Source organism: Lutra lutra, chromosome 11, assembly GCF_902655055.1.
Source record: "Lutra lutra chromosome 11, mLutLut1.2, whole genome shotgun sequence".
NCBI classification, from domain to species: domain Eukaryota; kingdom Metazoa; phylum Chordata; class Mammalia; order Carnivora; family Mustelidae; genus Lutra; species Lutra lutra.
In genome coordinates, this window is record NC_062288.1 from 108356852 (window position 1) to 108378284 (window position 21433).

The 21433-nt window shown below is 44.7% G+C and overlaps 1 protein-coding gene and 1 long non-coding RNA gene across 6 annotated transcripts in view; both read right to left on the reverse strand.

Annotated features, from left to right (window-relative positions):
• The window catches only part of ESYT2 (extended synaptotagmin 2), an 80831-nt gene that overhangs the window by 39997 nt on the left and 19401 nt on the right, over positions 1–21433 (reverse strand). For all 5 annotated transcript variants that reach the window (XR_007121588.1, XM_047695626.1, XM_047695628.1 and 2 more), the window contains exons 2-6: positions 13311–13352; positions 12327–12461; positions 9065–9141; positions 5115–5187; positions 4779–4868 (exon numbers count right to left, since the gene is read on the reverse strand). Coding sequence is in view for 4 of the 5 variants with exons in the window: in XM_047695626.1 (XP_047551582.1) it covers positions 4779–4868; positions 5115–5187; positions 9065–9141; positions 12327–12461; positions 13311–13352 (417 nt within the window). In the remaining variant the exon portion in view is untranslated. The remainder of the gene's footprint in view (positions 1–4778; positions 4869–5114; positions 5188–9064; positions 9142–12326; positions 12462–13310; positions 13353–21433) is intronic.
• Positions 16023–19851, reverse strand: LOC125081135 (uncharacterized). The gene is made up of 2 exons (XR_007121589.1): positions 16812–19851; positions 16023–16593 (listed from the first exon to the last, which is right to left on the reverse strand). It is a non-coding gene; the product is annotated as an uncharacterized LOC125081135 (long non-coding RNA).

Genomic DNA, 21433 nt, shown 5'->3' on the forward strand with positions numbered 1-21433 from the left:
TCAAGCCCCATGTTGGGCTCCTTGCTCAGCAGAGAACCTGCTTCTCCTTCTCCCTCTGCTCGCTACTCTGCCTGCTTCTGCTCTTTCTCTATCAGATAAATAAATAAAATTAAAACAAAACAAAACAAAAGAACAACAAACTAACCTAAAGTTAGTTTGGCTCCCACCCTTCTCCAGAGTTTTTCATTTAGTCAATTTTCCCTGGTGGTAGCCATCAAGATACTCTTAGGATTTCCAACTTCCACCTGGGATGCAGAAAACTGGAAAGAGCATCACAAATGCAGAGGAAGAGCTGAGGTGACAGGGCCACCGGCCTGAAACCCTTACTCAGAGCAGCTCTCAGGGCAACTGAGAGGTTCCAGCTAAATCCTAACTGCTAAAGGCCAGGTGCCAGTGACACAGAGAAAGCCCTTTGAAATCCAGACACAGGCCATCTGCAACCCACTAGGTGGGCTCAAGAGTGTGGGTGTGCTATAGAGACGAGGGAAAACCCTTCTGCAGGGGTGAGGTCAGGGATGGAGAAGCTGCGGCTAGAAAGACCCAAACTCCACCTTCCATAGTAAGGAAGAGAAGCCACTAGGAAAAGGGACATATAGTTAAGGCTCATTGCGGATGGGGAGAGGAGAAGAAAATAGCCTCTGTCTGGGGAGAGTAGGACACCATCCCAGCCCTGACTGTTAGACATCCTGTATTACAGGAGGGAGGTGTGCAGACTAACTCTTGTATTAAGACCTACCAAAGACACAAGCACAAGGAGAAGACAAGGTCACTAGAAAGGGTGCTAGCCATGGGGACCCTGGGTAGCTCCGATGTTAAGCATCTGCCTTCGGTTCAGGTCATGATCCCACGGTCCTAGGATCGAGCCCCGAATCGGGCTTCCTGCTCAGCAGGAAGCCTGCTTCTCCCACTCCCCCTGCTTGTGTCCCTTCTCTCGCTGTCTCTGTCAAATAACTAAATAAGATCTTAAAAAAAAAAAAAAAAAAAAAAAGGCACTAGCTCTGAAACCCAGTACGGGCCAGAGCAGTAGGGAGCTCCCCTGTTTCAACTACTCGGGGAAGGGCAAGACTATCCAGAATAATGAAAGATATCAAACCACAGATCCAGGACACTCTGAGAGCACCCGGAAGGATAAATACCCTCAAAGCTCCCAGGTTGACCTGAGGTGTAGTTTAAGTCTGGGATCCTCTCCAGTCCGGTAGACCCTGGTGGACCTGTCTGCCCAGCCCAGCCTCTCCACCTCGCTCCTGCCATCTACACAGGGTTGTAGGAATTGGCTCCCAGGAGCCTGATCCAAACACTGCAACCTTCCTCCTTCCTGCTAGTCTAGGCGCCTGGATCCGACACCGCAGGAACAAGGAAGGGAAAGCAGGAAGGCGCACTGCCTCTTGAGTGCACTGGCAGCCCTGTTTCTGGCATGTGGACTAGAAGACCAGAGGGAGCTGGTCTCACAGGGAAAAGAGAATGGAGCAATCAGACATGGGTGAGAAACAGTCACAAAGGCTTCAAGTTCTGCATTCCAGTGGTTTTATGAGAGAACAATACATGCTATTTTCATTTAGCTGAAGCCTTTCCTTTTCCCTTCCTTTGATTAAGGTGTCTCAGTTGCTGGACTTGTAGCTAACAGGACTCAAGCTCTTCTCACAGTCACTGTAAAAGGAAGATACTTGTCTTTCTCCATCTGTAAAAATGCAATCTGTGGTTCAAAGACTCTGCTAGCTGGGAGGACCCTCTTAGGACAAACAGACTGTGGGCACACCCAAGATCATCTCCAGAGTAAGTTCTGGAAGATGGATTTACTTGAGGCTAATCTGTGCTAATCTTGGAATAACCCAACAAAGAACTGGGGATTCTGAAACACCTCTGAGTGCATGCCAGAGGCAGTTTCAGTAACGGTCAGGTTAGCGTAAGTGAACGGCCAGTTCCCTGTGACATGGCCAAAGGGAGACACTGGCTTTTCTGGCTCCTACCAGAACCTTCACCCAAGTTTTTGCGTTTACCAAAACTTGACTTCTGGTATTAAGACCCACCAGAATGCTAAACCTATGTACAGGAAAATACTTAATTTCTTTAAAATCTGAGGACTTACCATGAACTAGGAATCTACTGTTTTATACCTATTGACATTTAGTGCTGTGAGGCAGTAGTCCCCGTGTCACAGATGGGGAGACGCCCACTGACATGCGGTCCCTGTGTTACAGATGGGGAGACCTGGGCTTAGGAGGATTAAACAAGCTGTTCAAGGCATACGGTCAGAAGAGAAAAACCAGGCGTGGAAGACCAGGCTGGAAAACCCAAGTCTGTCACTTAACCATTACACATACCACTTTCACTATACAAACTCTGAAAGTTTGTCACTTTAGAAATTCTTAGTTGTTATTGTTTTTTTAAACAAGTAGCACATTATCAAAAATAACTAAAACAAACGAACAATTATAAAAATGTGCAAAGGTTTCAAAAGAGTCTCTGGCAGTATTCTCCTAAGTCATCTGGATAGCCAAAACCCCCAAATCTTTGTGGCTGTATTTTTCCTTAGGGTGAGGAAGAATTACTTGGCAACCAGAAGCTAGTTCTGTTCTCATATTTTCCAGTCAAAAATAACTGGGGAAAAAAAATTCCCTTCTCTCCAAAGTGTATGTCTGGCAACTTTTCTCACCATATAAGGAAATGAATGATCCTGAACTTTTCACAGCCTCATCCATTTCTGACACTAAGATTTTGTTTGGAAGTTACACTACAATTTTTAAAAAAAGATTTTATTTATCTGACAGAGACACGAGGGAGGGAACGCAAGTTGGGGGAGGGCGCAGGGAAGAGGTAGAAGCAGGCTTTCCACTGAGCAGGGAGCGTGATGCGGGGGCTCGATCCCAGGACCCTGGGACCATGACCTGAGCTGAAGGGAGATGCCTAACGACTGAGTCACCCAGGCGCCCAATATTTTTAAAGTAAATACACCTACGGAAGATCCAACCTAAGGAAGAGCACTACTAAGTACTGAGGGAGATTTAAAGATTTGGATTTCATTATTTTCTGAACTGAAAAAAGGTCTTTAGTAGTTAAAAATTCCTGTAAATCAAAAATACTTAGCCATCTACTAAAGATTAGTTTTTTATACTCATTAATGAAGGAGGTTTCTTAACCATATAATGGCTTTTAAACAACTGGTATGTGGAAAAAGAAACATGAATTTTATATCTTTTATGGAACTCTTCATTTCTCAAAATTTTAATAAATTAAATTTTAACACAGAGATTCCTTAATTCCTTTAATTTTAGTGTTTTATGTAGTCAAAACACATTCAAAATAAGCCTGTTATTTAAGCAATAAGAAGCAAATCAGAGTGGTACTTTTGGTGGTAAGGAAGTGGAGACACTTAAATTCTTGTGTTTTTACACAGAAAAAATGCCATTTGTACTTTGGTCTAAAATAAACACGTATTTTTAAAAAACCCAACAATAATAGTTTGTATTAAGTTCTTTACAAAACTATAAAAATTAATATTCCTGTTTAAACGATACGTACTGTTAATGACAACCCCAAAAAGGACGCACAGAAGTTATAAAAATGGTGAATCACGGGAAGGTAACCGAGAAACCGGTCAATTCCTCCATCGGACACTCACTGAACTGTATGGAGACGGGCATGGTTGTGGCTTTCAACGAGCTCATGAGCCGTGCGCCACAGCGCACAGGACAGGAGGGCAGCAGGGGAACAAGGGCGAGAGCGGACTGCCTGCGTCTTTGGAAGGGATTCCACAAAGGGACAGAAACAGTGTTCTGGGAGTAGGGAACGACAAAGGGAGGAGAGGCGAGACGACGGGGCCGGTACCGTCCTTGGCTTATGCTTCCTCCCTGTGGCTGGAAATGGGGACGCTCACCAGGGGCAGTGCCAGGAAGCGAGGCTGGAGAGAGACCCCACCTAGACCATGAGGGCTGTCTGCCAGGGAGAGATGCTCCCGAGTGGGTCAGTTCGCACCTTGGGAAGAGGACCCTAGTGGTCAAGTGCACGGAGGACAGAGCCAAGGCAGGAAGCCGGTCAGAGGCTGCAGGAGTCCACATGAGGAGGATCCCTGTGGGGAAGGAACCACCCAGGTGATGAGGAGGAGCCTCAGGAAGAGTCAAAGGGAGGGGAGGGGTCACTTAGGCAGGAACGACATTTTTGCTGTCTTATTTTGAGCTCATAATGACTAGTAAGTACTGGCTACTTGTGATAAGACATGGGATATACATGTATCTCTTCCACATATGTGCGGGTGGGGTATACACGCCAACAACGTGAAGTGATGATTACTACGGTTTATCCAATGTCAGTAGGCGTGTCTGGGTGGGGCAGTCAGTCATGAGTTCAAGCCCCACACTGGGCTCCACATTTGGTGTAGTGTACTTGAAGAAAAAAACAAACAAACAAAACAAACAAACAAAAAACCCCCGAAAAAACCCATAGTTCAATCCAAAACAAACCAAACCAAAAACCTTAATGCCTTAAAAATCATCTACTGTGTAGTTCATTAAACATACCACAACAGAAAGGCTCTGCTTGTCAATGATGGCAACCTTTGTTGGCGGGGTTGCACGATTTGCGACAGCAACTTTGTCAGCTTGGGCTCCCAGACTGACTGGTTTTGTGACTTGAACAAATCAGAGATGAAGCCCTCCGTTGAGAGCATAAAGAAGTATAAAAACACTCAAAGGATCCATGTATCAGAAAAGGGAACTGTGAGAGGAGGACGCTTCTCTACATCTTTGTCAGTTAATGAGAACATGAAATTAATGTTGACTTACTGGTTTCCTAAGGAAGAAGACAGACAAGGCTCCCACTAGGGGCATGTCTCCAATCAACGGTTCCAGGATCACCCGCATTGTACCATGAATCTAAATTCAAATGGGAAACCAAAACATGTCACAGAAGACAATTCCACAGGCCATTTACTGATGCAAGAAGGAGGATACATGATCATCTTAGTGACTTCTCAGCATCTGACTTCATGTTTCTCTCAAGTATAACCTACAAATAGAAAACTTAACTTCAAAGAAATTCTGAGTTAATAAAAACTTGACTTTTTTTTTTGAATGGAGCATAGAGAATTTTAGAAGACTATGAAACTTTTAAAACCTTACCTGTATACTTTGCACACCAGCTCTACAAAAATACCGCTTGATCTCCAAGTCAATCTCACAGTTTCCTACAAAACTAGCAGAGAAAGTTCTGTATTACTGTCTCTTAATCACCACAGACCTGCAAGGCATATAATCTGAGTAAAATGACAGCAAAACAACCAAAACCAGCCTGCACTGTAACGTGAGGCCCATGTCTGAGGGTTTACTGCCCAGATCACAGATGTCCCTGCTGGCAGAGTTGACATGGCCACACCAATTACGCAGGTCACTTCCCAACCTGCAACTTCTGGATCGGTCTCCTGCTGGAGTACAGTTTTCATCTGTTTCTCAAACAACTGTGTTTGTTTAAAACATTAAAAAAAAAAGCTTAGATTATGTCTCGCCAGAAGTTAATTTCGCACCCATGTTCCCTGGTCATGAGACAACTAACAGCAGTGCTCCAGGGCTCTGTGACATCAAAGGTTAGAAGTGATGCGTCTCTTCGGGGCACCAATTTTACTCTGTGATTAAGTCACTTCAATCATTAGTACGAAACAAACAAACGAAACAAGAATTAGTACGACGCTGAACGTCAGGCTTGTGTCTACTCTCTCGAAACATCATCTATGTTCTGCGCGGGATCTCTGTGATCCGACTCCCACCCTCGGAAGCAGCACGTCATGCTCCAGCCTGAGCACATCTGGGGCCGGTGTGACGGAGGCTGGAAAGCACACAAGTACAACACTAATGAAAGGCATCTGGGAAGAATTCTTCCAAAATTTATGTCCTGGCATTCGAGCCAGCACCTGTAGGTTCTTCTCACTGTGCATAATGCTGGGTCTAGCTGCAAAATCACCTATTAAAAAACCACCTCAAAACTTTCCTCTTCTTCACCCTAAGACCTGATCATTGTATTTCCTAATATCTGCCTTCCCCATCTCTACCACCAATAACCTAAAGTCGCAGCCTAGGACACACAGAAAGGAGAATGCAGACTTTCTTTAGAGACATAAATATCCGAGCAGCAGGATCTGCATGTTGTTCTGACTGCTAAAACCATGAAAGCCAGACTGCGCCTTCACCGTGGCATCCATTAACTGATTCACTCACAGGTTTATTTAATAAACGTGTATGAAATCCTCCCTCAGTGCCAGAATAAGAATACAGTTTCTATCTTCAGGAAGCTCGTTATCAGACTAGTGGACAGTCCCAGGGTACAGCTGAGCTGAAGACACAGTCGGGCTGGGCTTCCTTTTATCCCACTGATGACAACAGTGCTCACAGTCGTGCCTGGTATTCAGAGATGCAGATTTTCCCATCGGATCCTCGGAGGCAGTCAATGCTTCTCTTGAAAGTAAAGGTAGTCAGTGCCAACCCTGTACAAGGACTACGTTCATACCCTTCAGAAACTCAAAGACAACACTATAAAACACAGTGATCCTTCGTCAAGGTAAGAAACAAAACTATGGACTGGGTCTGTCAGTGGACGCACGTTAGCGGCTGCCCTTCCACAGCTGTGTTACGAGGCCTCACAGGGATGTAGGAAGCTATGAGCAGGCTCACAAAGAGTGAGGACAAGAATGAAACGAAACCACCTTTATCTGCCAGGTGTGGTACCGGGCAGATTGTCAGTTCATCTTTTTCCCAAAATTATTTTTTCTTGTGGTAAAATATAAAGAACGTAAAGTGGACCATCTGGCTTATCTCTAAGTGTGTATAGTTCAGTAGCATCAAGCACATTCACCTTGTGTGACCAGCGCCACCATCATCTTCAGGACTCGTCCATCTTACAAAACTGAAACTCTGTCCCCAGGGAACCACTTGCCATCTCCCTCCCCCAGGCCCTGGAGCCCAGCATTCCAGTTTCTTTCTCCAGGCGCCTGAGCACTCGAAGGACCTTGCGTAAGTGGGGTCAGACGGTGTTTGTCGCATTGTGACAGGCTCAGCTCCCTCAGCGTAACATCCTTTTGGTTTATCCACGTTGTGGCATGGGTCAGAATTTCCTGTTTGTTTTTTTTAAAGGTGACTAGAATTCCTGCATGTCCAGACCACATTTTCCTTACCCGCTCTTTGCTGCCGAACGCCTGGGCTGCTTCCACATTTCAGCTACTGTGAGCCGCTGCGAACGCAGGTGCGGTAACTCTTGGAAACCGTATTTTCAGTTCTTTTGCTTTACGGACCCAGAAGCGGAAGTGCTTTAACTTTTTGAGGAACAACAGCAACCGCACCGTTGTACACTCTCATCAACAGTGCACGAGGGGTCCAGTTTCTCCATGTCCATGCCAACACCTGCTGCCTTCTACTGTCTGCCAGCGGCCATCCTACTGCGGCCAGGTGGTGGCTCACTGTTGTGATCTGCGTCTCCCTGATTATCAATAGGGAGCATCCTCTCATGTGTTTGCTGTACATTTGCACAACTTCTTTGGAAAAATGTCTATTCAGGACCTTTTGTCGATTTCTGAGCCGGGCTGTATGTTCTTGCTGAGTTTTAGGGGTTTCTTACACTTTCAGATATTAAGTGCTCGCTGGACATGTGATTACACGGACCGTGTTGCTTCCACGGATTGCTTTGAGTGCTGACATACAATAATATTAAGTCTTCCAAATGAAGAACACGGGATGCCTTCCATCTCCTGTATTTCTCTCAGCAGTTTTGTTTTTTTTTAAAGATTTTATTTATTTGTCAGAGAGAGAGGAGCTAGAGCGAGCACAGGCAGACAGAGAGGCAGCAGAGGCAGAGGGGGAAGCAGGCTCCCCGCCAAGCAAGGAGCCCGATGTGGACTCGATCCCAGGACACTGGGATCATAACCTGAGCTGAAGGCAGCTGCTTAACCAACTGAGCCACCCAGGCGTCCCTCAGCAGTGTTTTATAGTTTCTTTGTACACGTCTTTCACCTTCTTGGCTAATTCCTAAGAGTTTTATTCTTTCTGATTCTATTGTAAATGAGATGTTCTTGATTTCATTTTTGGAATGTGCACAGTTAGCGCACAGAACATAACTGATCTTGTACGTGCTGACTTTATATTCTGCTGCTTTGCCGAACTTATTAATTCTACAAGGTTTTTCTGTGGAATCCTTAAGGTTTTGTACATTTAAGATCATACCACATGTGAATAGAGACAATTCTACCTCCTCCTTGCAACCTGGATGCCTTGTCTTTTTATCCCTACAGAGCGGCTTGGGCTAGAACTTCTAATGCTATGTTAAATGGAAGTGGTCAACATGGACATGCCTGCTCCTAATCTTGGAAGAGAAGCTTAGTCTCGCACCACTGAGTATGAGGTCTACTGGGGGCTTCTCACATATACCTTTTTATTTTTTTAATTTATTTAAGTAATCACTACACCCAACGTGGGGCTTCAACTCATGACCTGGAGATCAAGAGTCATACACTCTTCTGGCTGAGCCCGCCAGGCGCCCTCACATATGCCTTTTATTATGTTGAAGTAGTTTTCTTCTGTTCGCAGTTTGTTGACGGTTTTTATCATGGAAAAATAATTAATTCTTTCAAATGCATTTTCTACATCAACTGAAATGATCATGTGTTTTTTCCCCATTCTGTTCTGTTAACGTGGTGAGGATTCATTTGTATATGTTGAAGGATCCTTGCATTCTAGGAGTAAATCGCACTTGGTCATGGTGTATAGTTCTTTAAATATGTTGCTGAATTCAGTACGCTACTACTTTGATAAGGATTTTGGCATCAGTGTTCATAATGGGTATGGGTCTGCAGTCTTCTTGCAGGGTCTTCGATGTTTTTAATTTAACATGCTTATGACTGGCAATTATCTAGGCTATCAGGAATTAAGACACAGAAAATCAATAAATTTGGGTCTTCAACAATGTAGTCAAATTCTACCACACATCAGGTAAGAAGCATCGTCCTTATATCTTCCACTTTATGGGTACAGCTGAATGACATTATAGGCCATTAATATGACATAAATAAAACACACACACACAAACTTACCTAATCTGAAGGTCTAAAATTATTTGCCTTTTGTCCACATTTTCAGTGTACACCTTGACACCATTGATCCTGAGGGGCTGAAATGAGAGGCAGCTTATTTTAAAACGCTTATTTAAAAAAGAAAACCCACCCTTCCAATGCAGCACAGAGACGAGAACAGGCCTAGCACCAGGCCACAGGAGCTGAACTTCTGCTTCAGTGCAGTCGCTGTTTTGCCTTGGGCGAGTCCGTAGGCCTCCACTCTCCAGTGTCCTATCTGGGAAGTGTGGATACTAAGTGGCATCCATCTAAAGAGGTTACTATGAAATCAAAGGACAGGAGGAGCGTGTCTGATGCGCAGTGAGTGCTTAAAGGCCCAACCCCGCGGCCCGGTTTCTTCCAATTTACTTCGATGCTTTCCCTCTGACTTGTTGTTACATGGTGTGAAACACAACTAACTTCCTTTTTTTTCCTTTATGACTTGTGATTTTTCATTTCTTTTTTTTTTTTTTTTAAAGATTTTATTTATTTATTTGACAGAGAGAAATCACAAGTAGGCAGAGAGGCAGGCAGAGAGAGAGGAGGAAGCAGGCTCCCTGCTAAGCAGAAAGCCCGATGCGGGGCTCGAACCCAGGACCTGGGATCATGACCTGAGCCGAAGGCAGCGGCTTAACCCACTGAGCCACCCAGGCGCCCCTGATTTTTCATTTCTTAAAATTTTCACAAAAATGGGGCTTTTCAGACTGAAAATTACCGGCTGTAGGTATAATTCTAATCTAATCTTAACTTAACCTGATATGTGATAGAGACATACTGTAAAAGGAAAAGGCAGATCATAGTAACTGTCATGTTTCAAGGACCCAGCTGTAACACCATTTCAAAACCTCCCATTTTATCACTTTGAGACTGCTTCTAGGAAAGTTCTCCACCTCACCTTTGAGCATCAAACACTCAGCGGAAGGGACTCCTGACCTTTGGAGAACGACAGCTCACTGTGACAGTTTAGGTGCCCCAACATCTTGCCCCTCAACTGGCCGTAGGATTAAACTCTAAGTCTTTGTGGCGGCGGGGGGCGTGCCTGGGTGGATCAGTTGGTTAAGTGTCTGCCTTTAGGTCAAGTCGTGATCTTGGGGTCTTGGAACCCAGCCCTACCTCGGGCTCCTTGCTCAGCAGGGAGCCTGCTTCTTCCTCTGCCTACTGCTCCCCCTGCTTGTGCTCTCTCTTACAAATAAATAAAATCTTAAAAACAAAACAAAACTCTAAGTCTTTGAGCATCTCCATCTTCTACTATCTATGATCTTCTACTATCTACTACCTACTATCCTAGCTTCCTGGCGTTTTCTCTGATGATACTGGCTTAGACATGCACAGACTACGAATCACAGAGAATACAGTTCAAATCACTATGTTGATGAGTGAAAATGGGATATAGGTAGCTTAGGGCCTTTAGTTTAAATGTTTGCATTAGACAATATTCTCTTCCTCCACTGAACATGACATCTGATGTTAGGAGAAGCAGCAAGGCCAAGCCCACTCCAGGTGACTGAGCCTTATCCAACACAGGACAAACACTTAAAGGCAAGAGAACTCAGCTGACTGAGAGACTCAAACAGCACATCGGGTGTGTACAAAGAACTATGCTTGGGGCTCTGCACGTCCTTCTAGCCTGTTCCTTCCTCAGCTAGCCTGAGATCACCTGTACTTGTAAGACAGCGGTGCAGTTCATGATGTCAAGCCACTTTTACCGAGTCAGCACTACTCTTAATATTCTTCCTGTTCTCCAAGGATAATCTTAGTATCAAACTTAAAGAGCGTGTAATACCAAGTGAACATAATTCCCCCTAAAACAAATCCAGCTGGGGTTAGAATTCTAATCTCCACAAACACAAGCATATCATCTTACATTAAGGGACCACAAACCATGGCCTGCAGGTTCAACTTGGCCTTTGGCTATGAAAGGTTTTTACATTTTTAAATGATTATAAAAGAAATGGGGGCGGGGCAGAGAAGAATAAGCCTCAAAGACTTTATGGGCTGTCAAGGACTGAAATATGTAGCACTGACTTTTTACAGAAAAAGTGTCTGACCTCTGCTTCATGCTCACACAGCGTTCTACCTTGTATTGTGTTTTCCTATTTGTTGTTATCATTTTAGGTCAGAGAAGGTCAAGTACACCTGAAAGTAAAGTGGACACAGGCGTCCCGTGCAGGCCCTTATGTGCTTGAACAACAGGATGATCAGACCCCAGGCTTCTAACATATCTGGAAACCTCACAGCCAAGAGGAAAAATGACTAAGTACAACACATGTGCGCGCAGTGGAGACCCCGGGTTTTGCGTAACTGTAGATAAGATGGAGCATTCTGGGAGTACAGGATGGGAATGAGCCTGGGGGTGCAGACCCCACAGCGACCGAGTCAGACACCCCTTGGCCACATTATGGAAACCTGCTGGTCTGGAGCAAGGACATGTGAACTGCAGCAGCTGGGGAAGGTGTGTTGCGTTGTCCTACTGTGCGTGCGCACAAAATGTGTGTCAACTGTGTAGGTGTATTTAATTACTACTGAATTCTGGATTTTCATGAGGCAGACAAAACAGTGTTACCCTGGAAAGTAACACAGTGTTATATGCCAGTTATACCTCAATTAAAAACAATGTTACCCCGAACTGTTGCTAATCACTGTAAACAGGGACTTAGAAAAAGAATCCAAGATCGACTAATTTACATGCCGTCTTGAGGCTTTCACTAGAAGGAATGTTTGGAATTAGATGTATTTATTTGTGTATGATTCTAATAACAAAATCTATCTTTCCCTTCATTTACATAATTAATATAATTCTGTAAGCCTGGCACTGGAGTCCTGAATTATTGTATTCACACATCTTGAGGGGTAAACGCCTTTAAGTTTGTTGTCAGTCATTAAACTTTCAGTATGAATTCACATATCAAACCCCAACTAGACAGACTGTGAAAAACTGTACAAAGGAAAATTCCGACAAGGATGCAGGGGTAGAAAGACAGGCTGGGAACTGAAAGAAACCAACCAAGGAAACCGAATGGGCCGAAGACCACAGGGGAAGAATGAGTGTAACACACAAGGGGACAGACAAGGGGAGGGCGATCCCCAGGAGGTAGAACTGGGACCAGCTGCAGAGACAGCCTGCTAGACCTCACCCAGCAGCAATTTTTTCTCTAGAAAGTAACTTGAAGTCGTTTCATATATTTTTTAAAGTTTTCACACCAATTTTACCATGTGCACAAATGATACGTAAGAAGAAACTGACCTGTTGACCCACGTCAACTTTAGTGAAACTGAAAGTGCTAAGGTGGGTGTTTGCTCCCCGCACAGCTGGCTCTATAGTTTCTCGAAACAACTTCTCTATAAACTGGCAAATGAAAGGCCACATATGTTTCACAGTCTGTAAAGAAGAAAGAACTCACGTCAAACAAAATGCTCTAATACATAGTAATGTACTATGTACCAACATGTAATAATGTTCTTACGTCACCATGAAAAATTACACCTCTATGGTTTACCAGAATTTTTGAAAATTAAAGGGGGGTGTCTCATTTGTTATGCAAAATGAACACGATCTGAATTTCAAAAATGTGCTACAACAATAAACTACAGGTTAACTAATATGTTGCAGAAATTATTCTGGTTAAGCATTCCATTTAAGCCTGTCAGCACATTTAAAGTTGCTTAGGGAAAAAAATCAGAAAACTCTGTGGTTTCAGCTTGTTTCTAAAAACCTAAAACTGTCTAGATCTTAATAAACATTAATGAGCCTTCTTTAATGATGGACTAACTTCTGGTGCTGTAAGGCAATCATGAATCTGTAAGGATATATAATATATGGGGGGAAACATCTACTTCAAAGTATATGATCTTCAAAAAATAAATTACTTTAAAAAGGATTATTTATCTATTACTAGGTTTCTTGGGAATTATCTCCCTTTTCGTAATATTTTAAAAAATTCTGCTTATAATTATAAAATAGACTTGAGCATTAGCCAATGAGTGAAGTAGACACAGGGCCAAATACACAACTATGAAAATATCAATTTTTTCATGTTAAAGACACAGTTTTCACCTTCTAAAAAGTAACGTATCAGTTATGACTCTCTTTTTTTGATAGCAGGAGCCAGGCCACTAAGTCCAAATGAGTTCACATACTGTCAACATGCAAATTCCCCAAAATGGAAAGATGGCATCTCATTCTCTCACTCCCACTGATAATGTGGTATTTAGTATATTCTACTCTTACCTTATTTAGCCATTCTGCTCTTTCAGTGTCTGGAAAATGAACCTAAGAGAAAAACATACACATGACTGACGGACCCCCAGCAACTGTACACAAAATGTCACACAGGCTGTTTAATACGCGTATCATACGCATACTGTTTCCCTAAACGCTTCCGACAACGCTGGCTCTGAAGCTCTGCACCAGGGCTTCTGAGGAGACTGAAATGTGTGCCCTCTGGCTCTGTAGGTCCCAACAACACTTTGAGGCAGGAAAGCCTAGCGACAACCAACAAGACAGTCCCTTCTCTGTATCTCTCAGGACCGGAGGGAAGCTCGCTGGCATCGGGGATTTGGGCAAGAGTACTCCACTGTGAGCTCTTCCTTTTTGAGAGAGGAAGGCTAAAGCTGTTTCGGGTGGGGAGTTCTCTGAGGAATGCTAGGTACGCCCTCAATGGCCAGCCACACTAATGTTCTGAAAAGCACATTCTTTGTTTAGATGTACAACGAACGGGTCACAGGCGGTTTCCTAAGGGAGACTGAGATGTGGTCTGGGAACTGTTCTGATTTCTGCAACTGCCACCCTCACTTTCTCAGTAACACAGGAACGGCAGGCAGCCAGTGAAAGACAAGCCCCTGGCCCCACGTTCCGGCTGAGAGGAGCTGGTCGGGGTGTATCATGGTGGCGTCTTCTCGAGAAGACGGTTCGCTAAGTACCAAGTCCACCTCTCAAGCTTGGCCCTGAGGAACACATGGGCAGCAGCAGCTGGTTCCCGGCCGGAGGCCCCTGTCCCGGCACCCTGTGTCAGCCCCACTGCTCCAGGAGAGGGGCTGCATCGGGTCCCGCCTGCTGCTCTGTGACCTGGCCAGCCCACTCCTTCACATCACAGGTGCAGTATGCCTGAACCCTGAGCGTGGGCTGGAGGGAACCGGAATGTTTTCTAAGTCAGCCAGCTCAGATGCATTCTTGGACAAAAGCAAAGGGACGGCAACCTTCCAGAATTAAGGAAAAGGCATAAGAGCTGGGAAGGATAATACTCAAGAAGCCAAAGACTGGGGACGAGAACAGCTAGCAGGCACTGCTTAAGTTCAGAGGGCTTGTTGCTGTGGAGAGGCCTGCTGGGTCCGACTGGAACTGGACTTCCAGCCAAGAACTCGAGACATCTGGGGGCCCGTGACACTGGCCGGACGGGGACGCGGAACGAAGCACGCGCAGTGGCCCTGCGGGGTGGGTCCTGCTGTTCCTTCCCGCTGCAGTGAAGCAGCCAGTACCCCACGTCCCGTAGGGAACGCGGCGGAGGCCGCCCCAGGGTACCAGGTCTTCGAAAGCAGGTGCTCGGCTGTGCTCCCGGGAGCAACTGATCGTGAGGCCGTCTCCCCCCCGCCGGTGCCCTCTGAATCTGACCAGCCCCAGTGGCCAAGGAAGGACCAAAAGCACAAGCCGAGCACCTATTCGGAGACAAGTCAGAACTTCACAGTAGGTGTGTTTCTGCTGTCACTTCAGAGTCAACAACGCGGTCGGTGACTCTCTCGCAGGCTTGCCTTTTCTGGTGATGCCATGACTGCGGACACTCCCTTACCTGGGAGGCCTTGCTCGGCTTCCCAGCCACACGGCATCTAGCTCTAGAACGCGAGGACACAGGAGCCACACTTCGTTACCTCACTCAGGGCCATAAACTCCTATGCGGGTCTCAAACGGGAGATCAAAGACCTGCCTCAAATCACATTTTCTCTGACTCACCTCCCCCCAAATCTTGTCTTTACCACGGTCCTGTGGAATCCAACCAAACAATTATGGTTTCTTTGCACAGAAATGCAGTCTTGATTTACTGGTTACCTTTTTCTTAACCTCCCCTCTCTGCCAGTTCTCCCTTACAGTCAGCTCACCTCCACCACAGACCACTACCCAAACCTCCCACCATGACAGTCTCTCCTCAGTCACACGGCTCTCACACTCAGGTTCTCTCCAGAAACCTGCATCTGTCACACACCACTCTGCTGAGGCTCCCCAGCGGCTCCCTCTCGCCCAGTGCACTATACACTTGTGTGACGGAATGAACTGTCCCTAGAGACATGCTCTAAAGACATGCGACTCAGAGTGGACAGAACGCTCAACACACAGCCTCGTAATGGGACGGCCCCCACCGGTGGCCCATGGCTTCAGTTCTAGCAATCTTAAACCGCTGGTCTGCTTCAAAAAGAAATATTCTCAATGTCAAGTGTCCTTTAATAAAATTACAGCAAGATGAGTTTAACCTGTTTTCAGATCTTTTCTTTGCTCCTAAATATTATGAAGTGACAGTGTATGTTCATTTAAACCTTACCCCCAGTAAACAACTGCAGTGTCATCTGAGGAAACAAGGACTTTACCGGCTGTGATACCACAAATCCTCACACGAGGCACACGGGCATCAGAATGCCTGCCCTCCTGAGAACACGTAGGCTCTGGGGGTTCTGGCAGGCACCAGCACCTCTACAGATGGCTATCTCACGTTCCCCAGGGACCGACAGAAGACAGGACAGACAGGTTTGCCAAACACACCTGGGCCAGATGGGGTGCATATTTCTCCAGGGAGCAGGGGTAAGCGGTCTGTTCCCTTTCACTAACTGGTAGAGAGTCATCGATTAACCACACATACTTCAGAGAAAGTGCTTCTCTGTAGTTTAGGTGCAAAAGGTTTTCCTTCTACTACTGAGGGGTAAAATGTGTCGAGAGCAGTTTTCACTTTTTTTTCCCTCCAGATTCTTTACTTCCTTTGAAGAACTGAATTTTTGCTAAATTTTAAAAGCCATAACCAGGCATCCTAAGTATGATGCCTCACAGAGAAAAAGCTTTGACAAATCTAGATTTTCAACCCACTTCAAATTTAAGGCCTTCTCAAAGATTAGGTTACTCTCTGGGAGTCCAAACACACAAAGTTGTATGTATACAAATTCAGAGACAAATCATCAGATTTTCACAAAGTCCACAAAACCAAGAAGGTTAAGATCACATAATGAGGTGATTGATAAGGCTGAGTTCCTTTCAAAGCCTTTCATACCAAAGATTCAGAGGAGCAGAAGGTGAGGGAAGGCAGATGCTGAAGACCCCATCCTTGGATGGCTGAGGAACAGGTAACAAAATCTCCCTGCAGCTGGGTTCCTGAAAGATGAGTGAGTCTCCAAACCCATGTGTACCTCTGTCGACATAAAAAAGTAACTGGTAACTGCCAGGCGGGATTATGCAAGCTTTCTGTGTGGCAGGTTCTGTGGTAAGCTATCAACATACATTATCTGAGCTCATTTTTTTCTTTGTGTGGATAAAAGACCTTGACTTTTTTTTTTTTTTAAAGATTTATCAGAGAGAGAGAGAGAGAGAGCGAGCGAGTGCGCGCACAGGAGAACACAAGCAGGCAGAGGCAGAGAGGGAAGCAGGCTCCCCACTGAGCAAGGAGCCCGATGCGGGACTTGATCCCAGGACCCTGGGATCATGACCTGAGCTGAAGGCAGCGGCTGAACCCACTGAGCCACCCAGGTGTCCCAAGACCTTGACTTTTAATAAGGGAGACAACAGTGTGCACACCCCCGAACAGCGACCCACGCCCTCTGTACCCAGGCGTTTGGTGCAGAGGTGCACGTATGTCAACACAGCTTTGTAAATCATATTTCTTCCTCCTCATCTTCGCCTTCAAAGCAGAAAGGAATTATCTGTGAGGCCATGAAACTTTCCATCTCCCAAGTCACAAATATGGACCCTGCGTTCATTTTCTCTCCCCCACCGCACCTGAATTATTTCAAACTATCCACCCAGTCGAGCAAACCCGAAATCTCAGAGTCACCAGGATCACTGCCTCTCCTTCACTCCCCAACCCTGGTCAGCTCTTCCTTCTTAAACCTCTATCTGAGCTAATTCTCAACAACAAATCTACGAACAGGAACCATTAATGTCCCGAATTTACAGAATAGCTACTAAGTGACAGAGTGTGGAGGGAAAATCAGGTTTGTCTGCTCCTGCTGTTGGCCACTCTGCTACTGAGGGACAAAGAAAGTGCTGTGGAGACAGTCAATCCACAGAACCCGTCAAATTCTCAGGAGGACAGACTCCCATGAGAGAGTAAAGCTTAGAACTCAGGTTATACGCCTCCGATTATATGAAGCGTTAAGTCAGAAGTGGAAAATTTTGCATTTAATAGTGATCTATTTATCTAGATTCTAGAGGTCAAATAAAGTACAAGTCCTGAAACAGCTCACAGCAAAGTTTGGCAAGCACAATAGCAATTCACAAAAAAGCACCATTACCAAACCCAGCATTTCACCCAAGACTAAGAAGAACACAATTTGAAGACTGGTTTTACTTAACCTATGCAGGAAAAGGGCTATGATATTTAAGTAGTAATGATAAAATTCCACATATATTCACCCTGTGACCCAGCAATCCCATTTCTAACTAACTGATTAAATATAATAAAGTGAATTCTGCAAAAAATGTTCCAAAATGGAAACATGTGCCTTCTCTAACTTTATCTGGTTTCTCCAAGTTCCCTGGTATTTTCCAAATTACGTCTGCCAGTATGCTAGCAAACTCCTACTCATCCTGTCATAAAGACAGAGTAACCCTATAAAGCTACTGTTTCTGTCCTACAAAACACATACTAGTCCCACAAATCGCCTACAGAATTTACATTTATGTAATACTAAGGCTTCTCTACTCACCGTCACGCAGCAGAACAGAAACAGTTTGACTGGTGTGAGTTCTGGTTTTGTGAATGTATTTCTGTCACCGCGCTACTCCTTAATCTACCGCACGTGTGGAAATTGTTCTTGTGGAAGAACAGACTGAAGCAGCCATTTTGTGAGCGGTCACTTCTGCTCTGTCCCCAGACACAGACTCAGACACGCGCCTGTCCTTGGGAAGCTCAGAGCTGGTGGAGGGGACTGGTGCGAAAGGTGTGACCACGGGTCTATGAAGGAAGACCTGGGGCCCTGGGGAAGATCTGATGCTGCCTGGAAGAGTCCGTAAGAAACTTGGGAAGAACACAGTGCGTGAGATGGGTCTGGAAAAATTAGTTGGGGTTTGCTATGCAAGGAAGAGACTATTCCAAGCAATACTAACGGCACATGCAATTTATGCCGGCTGGATTTGGAGCCGGGGGGCGGGGGTGAGTGCTGAAACGGAAAAATCAGGTCAAGACTAGCCTGAAATGTCTTCTATGCCATGCAAAGGAGTGCTGACTTTATTCTACAGGCAACGGGTCACAATGCTGGGGTGTTCGGTTAAAAAAACGATGGAAGATCAGCACTCCAGGAAAACCTTCCACAGTACCCCCGACCTATTCTGAACAACCGGAAAGAGGAAGGCGGAAAAACCACCTGCACCATAAACCAGCAACACCAGCGAACCGGCTGGCACTGAAGGTCAAGCCTTGTCCTCATAGCAGAACGCCACGGCACTCAGCAGTTCCAAGGGTTCTGATGTGTAAGGGGTTATTTCAAGGTGCCAAAGAAAAATATATCAAAATCAAAGAAGGAAATCTGTTACTAAATTTTAATTCTGTTTACTAAGTCAAAAAATCTGCTTCTCACTAATACATATTCATAAACATTTGCTTATGTTCCACCAAACAGAATTTAAAGTAGCAAAAACATCGAACATAAAAACTGGGATATACAGAGGAAATAGAAAACACATTCCTAAATCACAGAAGAGTCCACGAACACATATCATTTGGTTTCAAATCTTATCTTTGAACTTAAAAAAAAGAGCACAAAACCTCTTAAATCTTCTTTATAAGTCCAATTAAAAAAACAGGTTTTCATACTTATTATTTATATTTTCTCTACCAACTAAAAAGAACCATTGTATGGTTACTTACATTTTCATTATATTTAAAAGTCGACACTACACAAGAAATCTCTTTTTAATCTTATCTTTAAAAAAGAACAAAGGCATATTTTGGATTCTAATATGATGTTGATATTATTATTAAAGTTATTTTGTTTAAAAAAAAATTAAACTAAATACACGAAGACAGAACATTAATTGTATGCCAGGAACACACAGTCTCTTGTTTAATCCTCACAACACTTTGAACAACGAGTGGCCCCATCTAACAGGTCATGAAGCAGACTCACAGGGCAAGACTAATTTGTTCAAGGACACGAGGGAGCAAGCTGGAGGGAGGAGACCCAGACTTGAGGGTTCCAACGCCCTCCCTGTTACACCTGCTGAAATACAAGGGGTTCTGCAAGCTGGAGCACAGCCAAACTTTTCTAATCATTTTCCCCATTTCTGAACATTAAAAATAATGTGGGCTAATGCTTAAAACTGAAGTTAAATAAAAGAGCTGTGTTTCTTCTTCCAGTAGCACCCCCTTGAAGGCAACGTGAACACTCAGCACTTGTGTGGGCCCCAGAGAGCACCCGCCACCACAGAAGTGCACCGAGTGTGGGGAGCCCGTTTACAGTCCACCGCAGCAGCAACACTGGGCTGGGCAGTCCTTCCTTTATTTAAAAACAAACAAGCCAACAAAAAATAACTAAAAACGAGGGGCGCCTGGGTGGCTCATTCAGCTCAGGTCGTCATGATCCCAGGGACCTGCTCAGTGGGGAGTCTGCTCCTCCTCTTCCCTCTGCCTGCCCCTCCCCCTACGTGCCTCCTCGCTCACACTCTGTCAAATAAATAAGGAAGACGACACAGTATCTTTTAAAAAAAATCTAGAATATGGTCATCACTGCCTGGGAAAATATGAAGAAACATTATCTATGGCACCTGAAGCATGACTGATGTAATATTTTTAAGTAAAATTTAAAAGATAAATGAATAAAACGATCATTCTGGAAACCAAATGTCACTGAACTTCCAACAGAAAACTGGCCAATTAAGTTCATCAGGTTCACCTAATCACATTCTTTCTCAACCCAAGGGAGTTCTGAGCTTTGCTCACCTCTGCATCACCCTTTAGGCACTACCTCAAACACAAACAAATAAGAACCAACAGCAAAAATACACCCACCACCAAAAAACTCACGAAATTTTTACTTGGAGCAATGACTGGTTCCAGTGAAAGAATTCTTTCACTACTTTGGGGGAAAGAAAAAGGAATCAATCCCTCTGGTACCGCTGTTCTGAGTGTGCCTTTGGAACGTGGGAGAGGTCCCAACCAGCTCAAGTCCAAGCAGGTCCTACCTCGGCAGCCAGCGGGCACCAGGGAGTCTCCCACACTCTGGCAAGCCCAAAACATCAACTGTCCTACACCACGCAATGAGTTCTACCAAAGTCAACCAAGAAAAGACCTAAACAGTTGTATTTCCTTATCTATAATTAACACCTCTCAAAAATAAGAACAAAGCAAGCAAGAATAGGATACAGGTTCTAAGAAAACATGAGATGCCTACACTTTATTCATTATGTCACAAAAGAAACTGTTTTCAGGAACCCTTTAAACAATCAACACATACCTTTGCCTGAAGTACACAGCAGGTTTATGTAAACAGACCTGAGCTGCATTCAAACAGTTCACAAGCTGGGGAGACACTAACTAAAAATCTTCACATGTTTGGGGCGCCTGGGGGGCTCAGTGGGTTAAGCCTCTGCCTTCAGCTCAGGTCATAATCCTAGGGTCCTGGGATTGAGCCCCACATTGGGCTCTCTGCTCAGCGGGCAGCCTTCTTCCCTCCTCTCTCTGCCTGCCTCTCTGCCTGCTTGTGATCTCTGTCAAATAAATAAATAAAATCTTTAAAAAAAAAAACTTCAAATGTTTAATATTATCTTGTCTGCATACTGATTAATTTTAAAATCAATGCAAATGGAAAAAGACTTGCAAGTTAAAATTACCCAGAAAAATTTTGGTTTACTCACAAATCAACCAAAGGGAGTCCAAGGTTCTGGTGTACAGAAGGACTGTGGAGAACCCAGGATTTGGAACCGCTACTGAGGTGGAAGTGTGGGACACCAGTGCATGGGTGTCGGACACTGTTCTCTCTCTCCTGACCTTGGACCAAGCGGACACCTAAAATTCTCCATGCCCGTGCTTTCCAATCCTGACAAAGATAACCACATATGTACGGCCTGCTGAGATAATGTGGAGGGGACCTGGGGACTTCTGCGTGGGACCTGGAGGAAAAAAAAATCACATTTCCTCATATTACATAATTATGATGGGAAAAAGG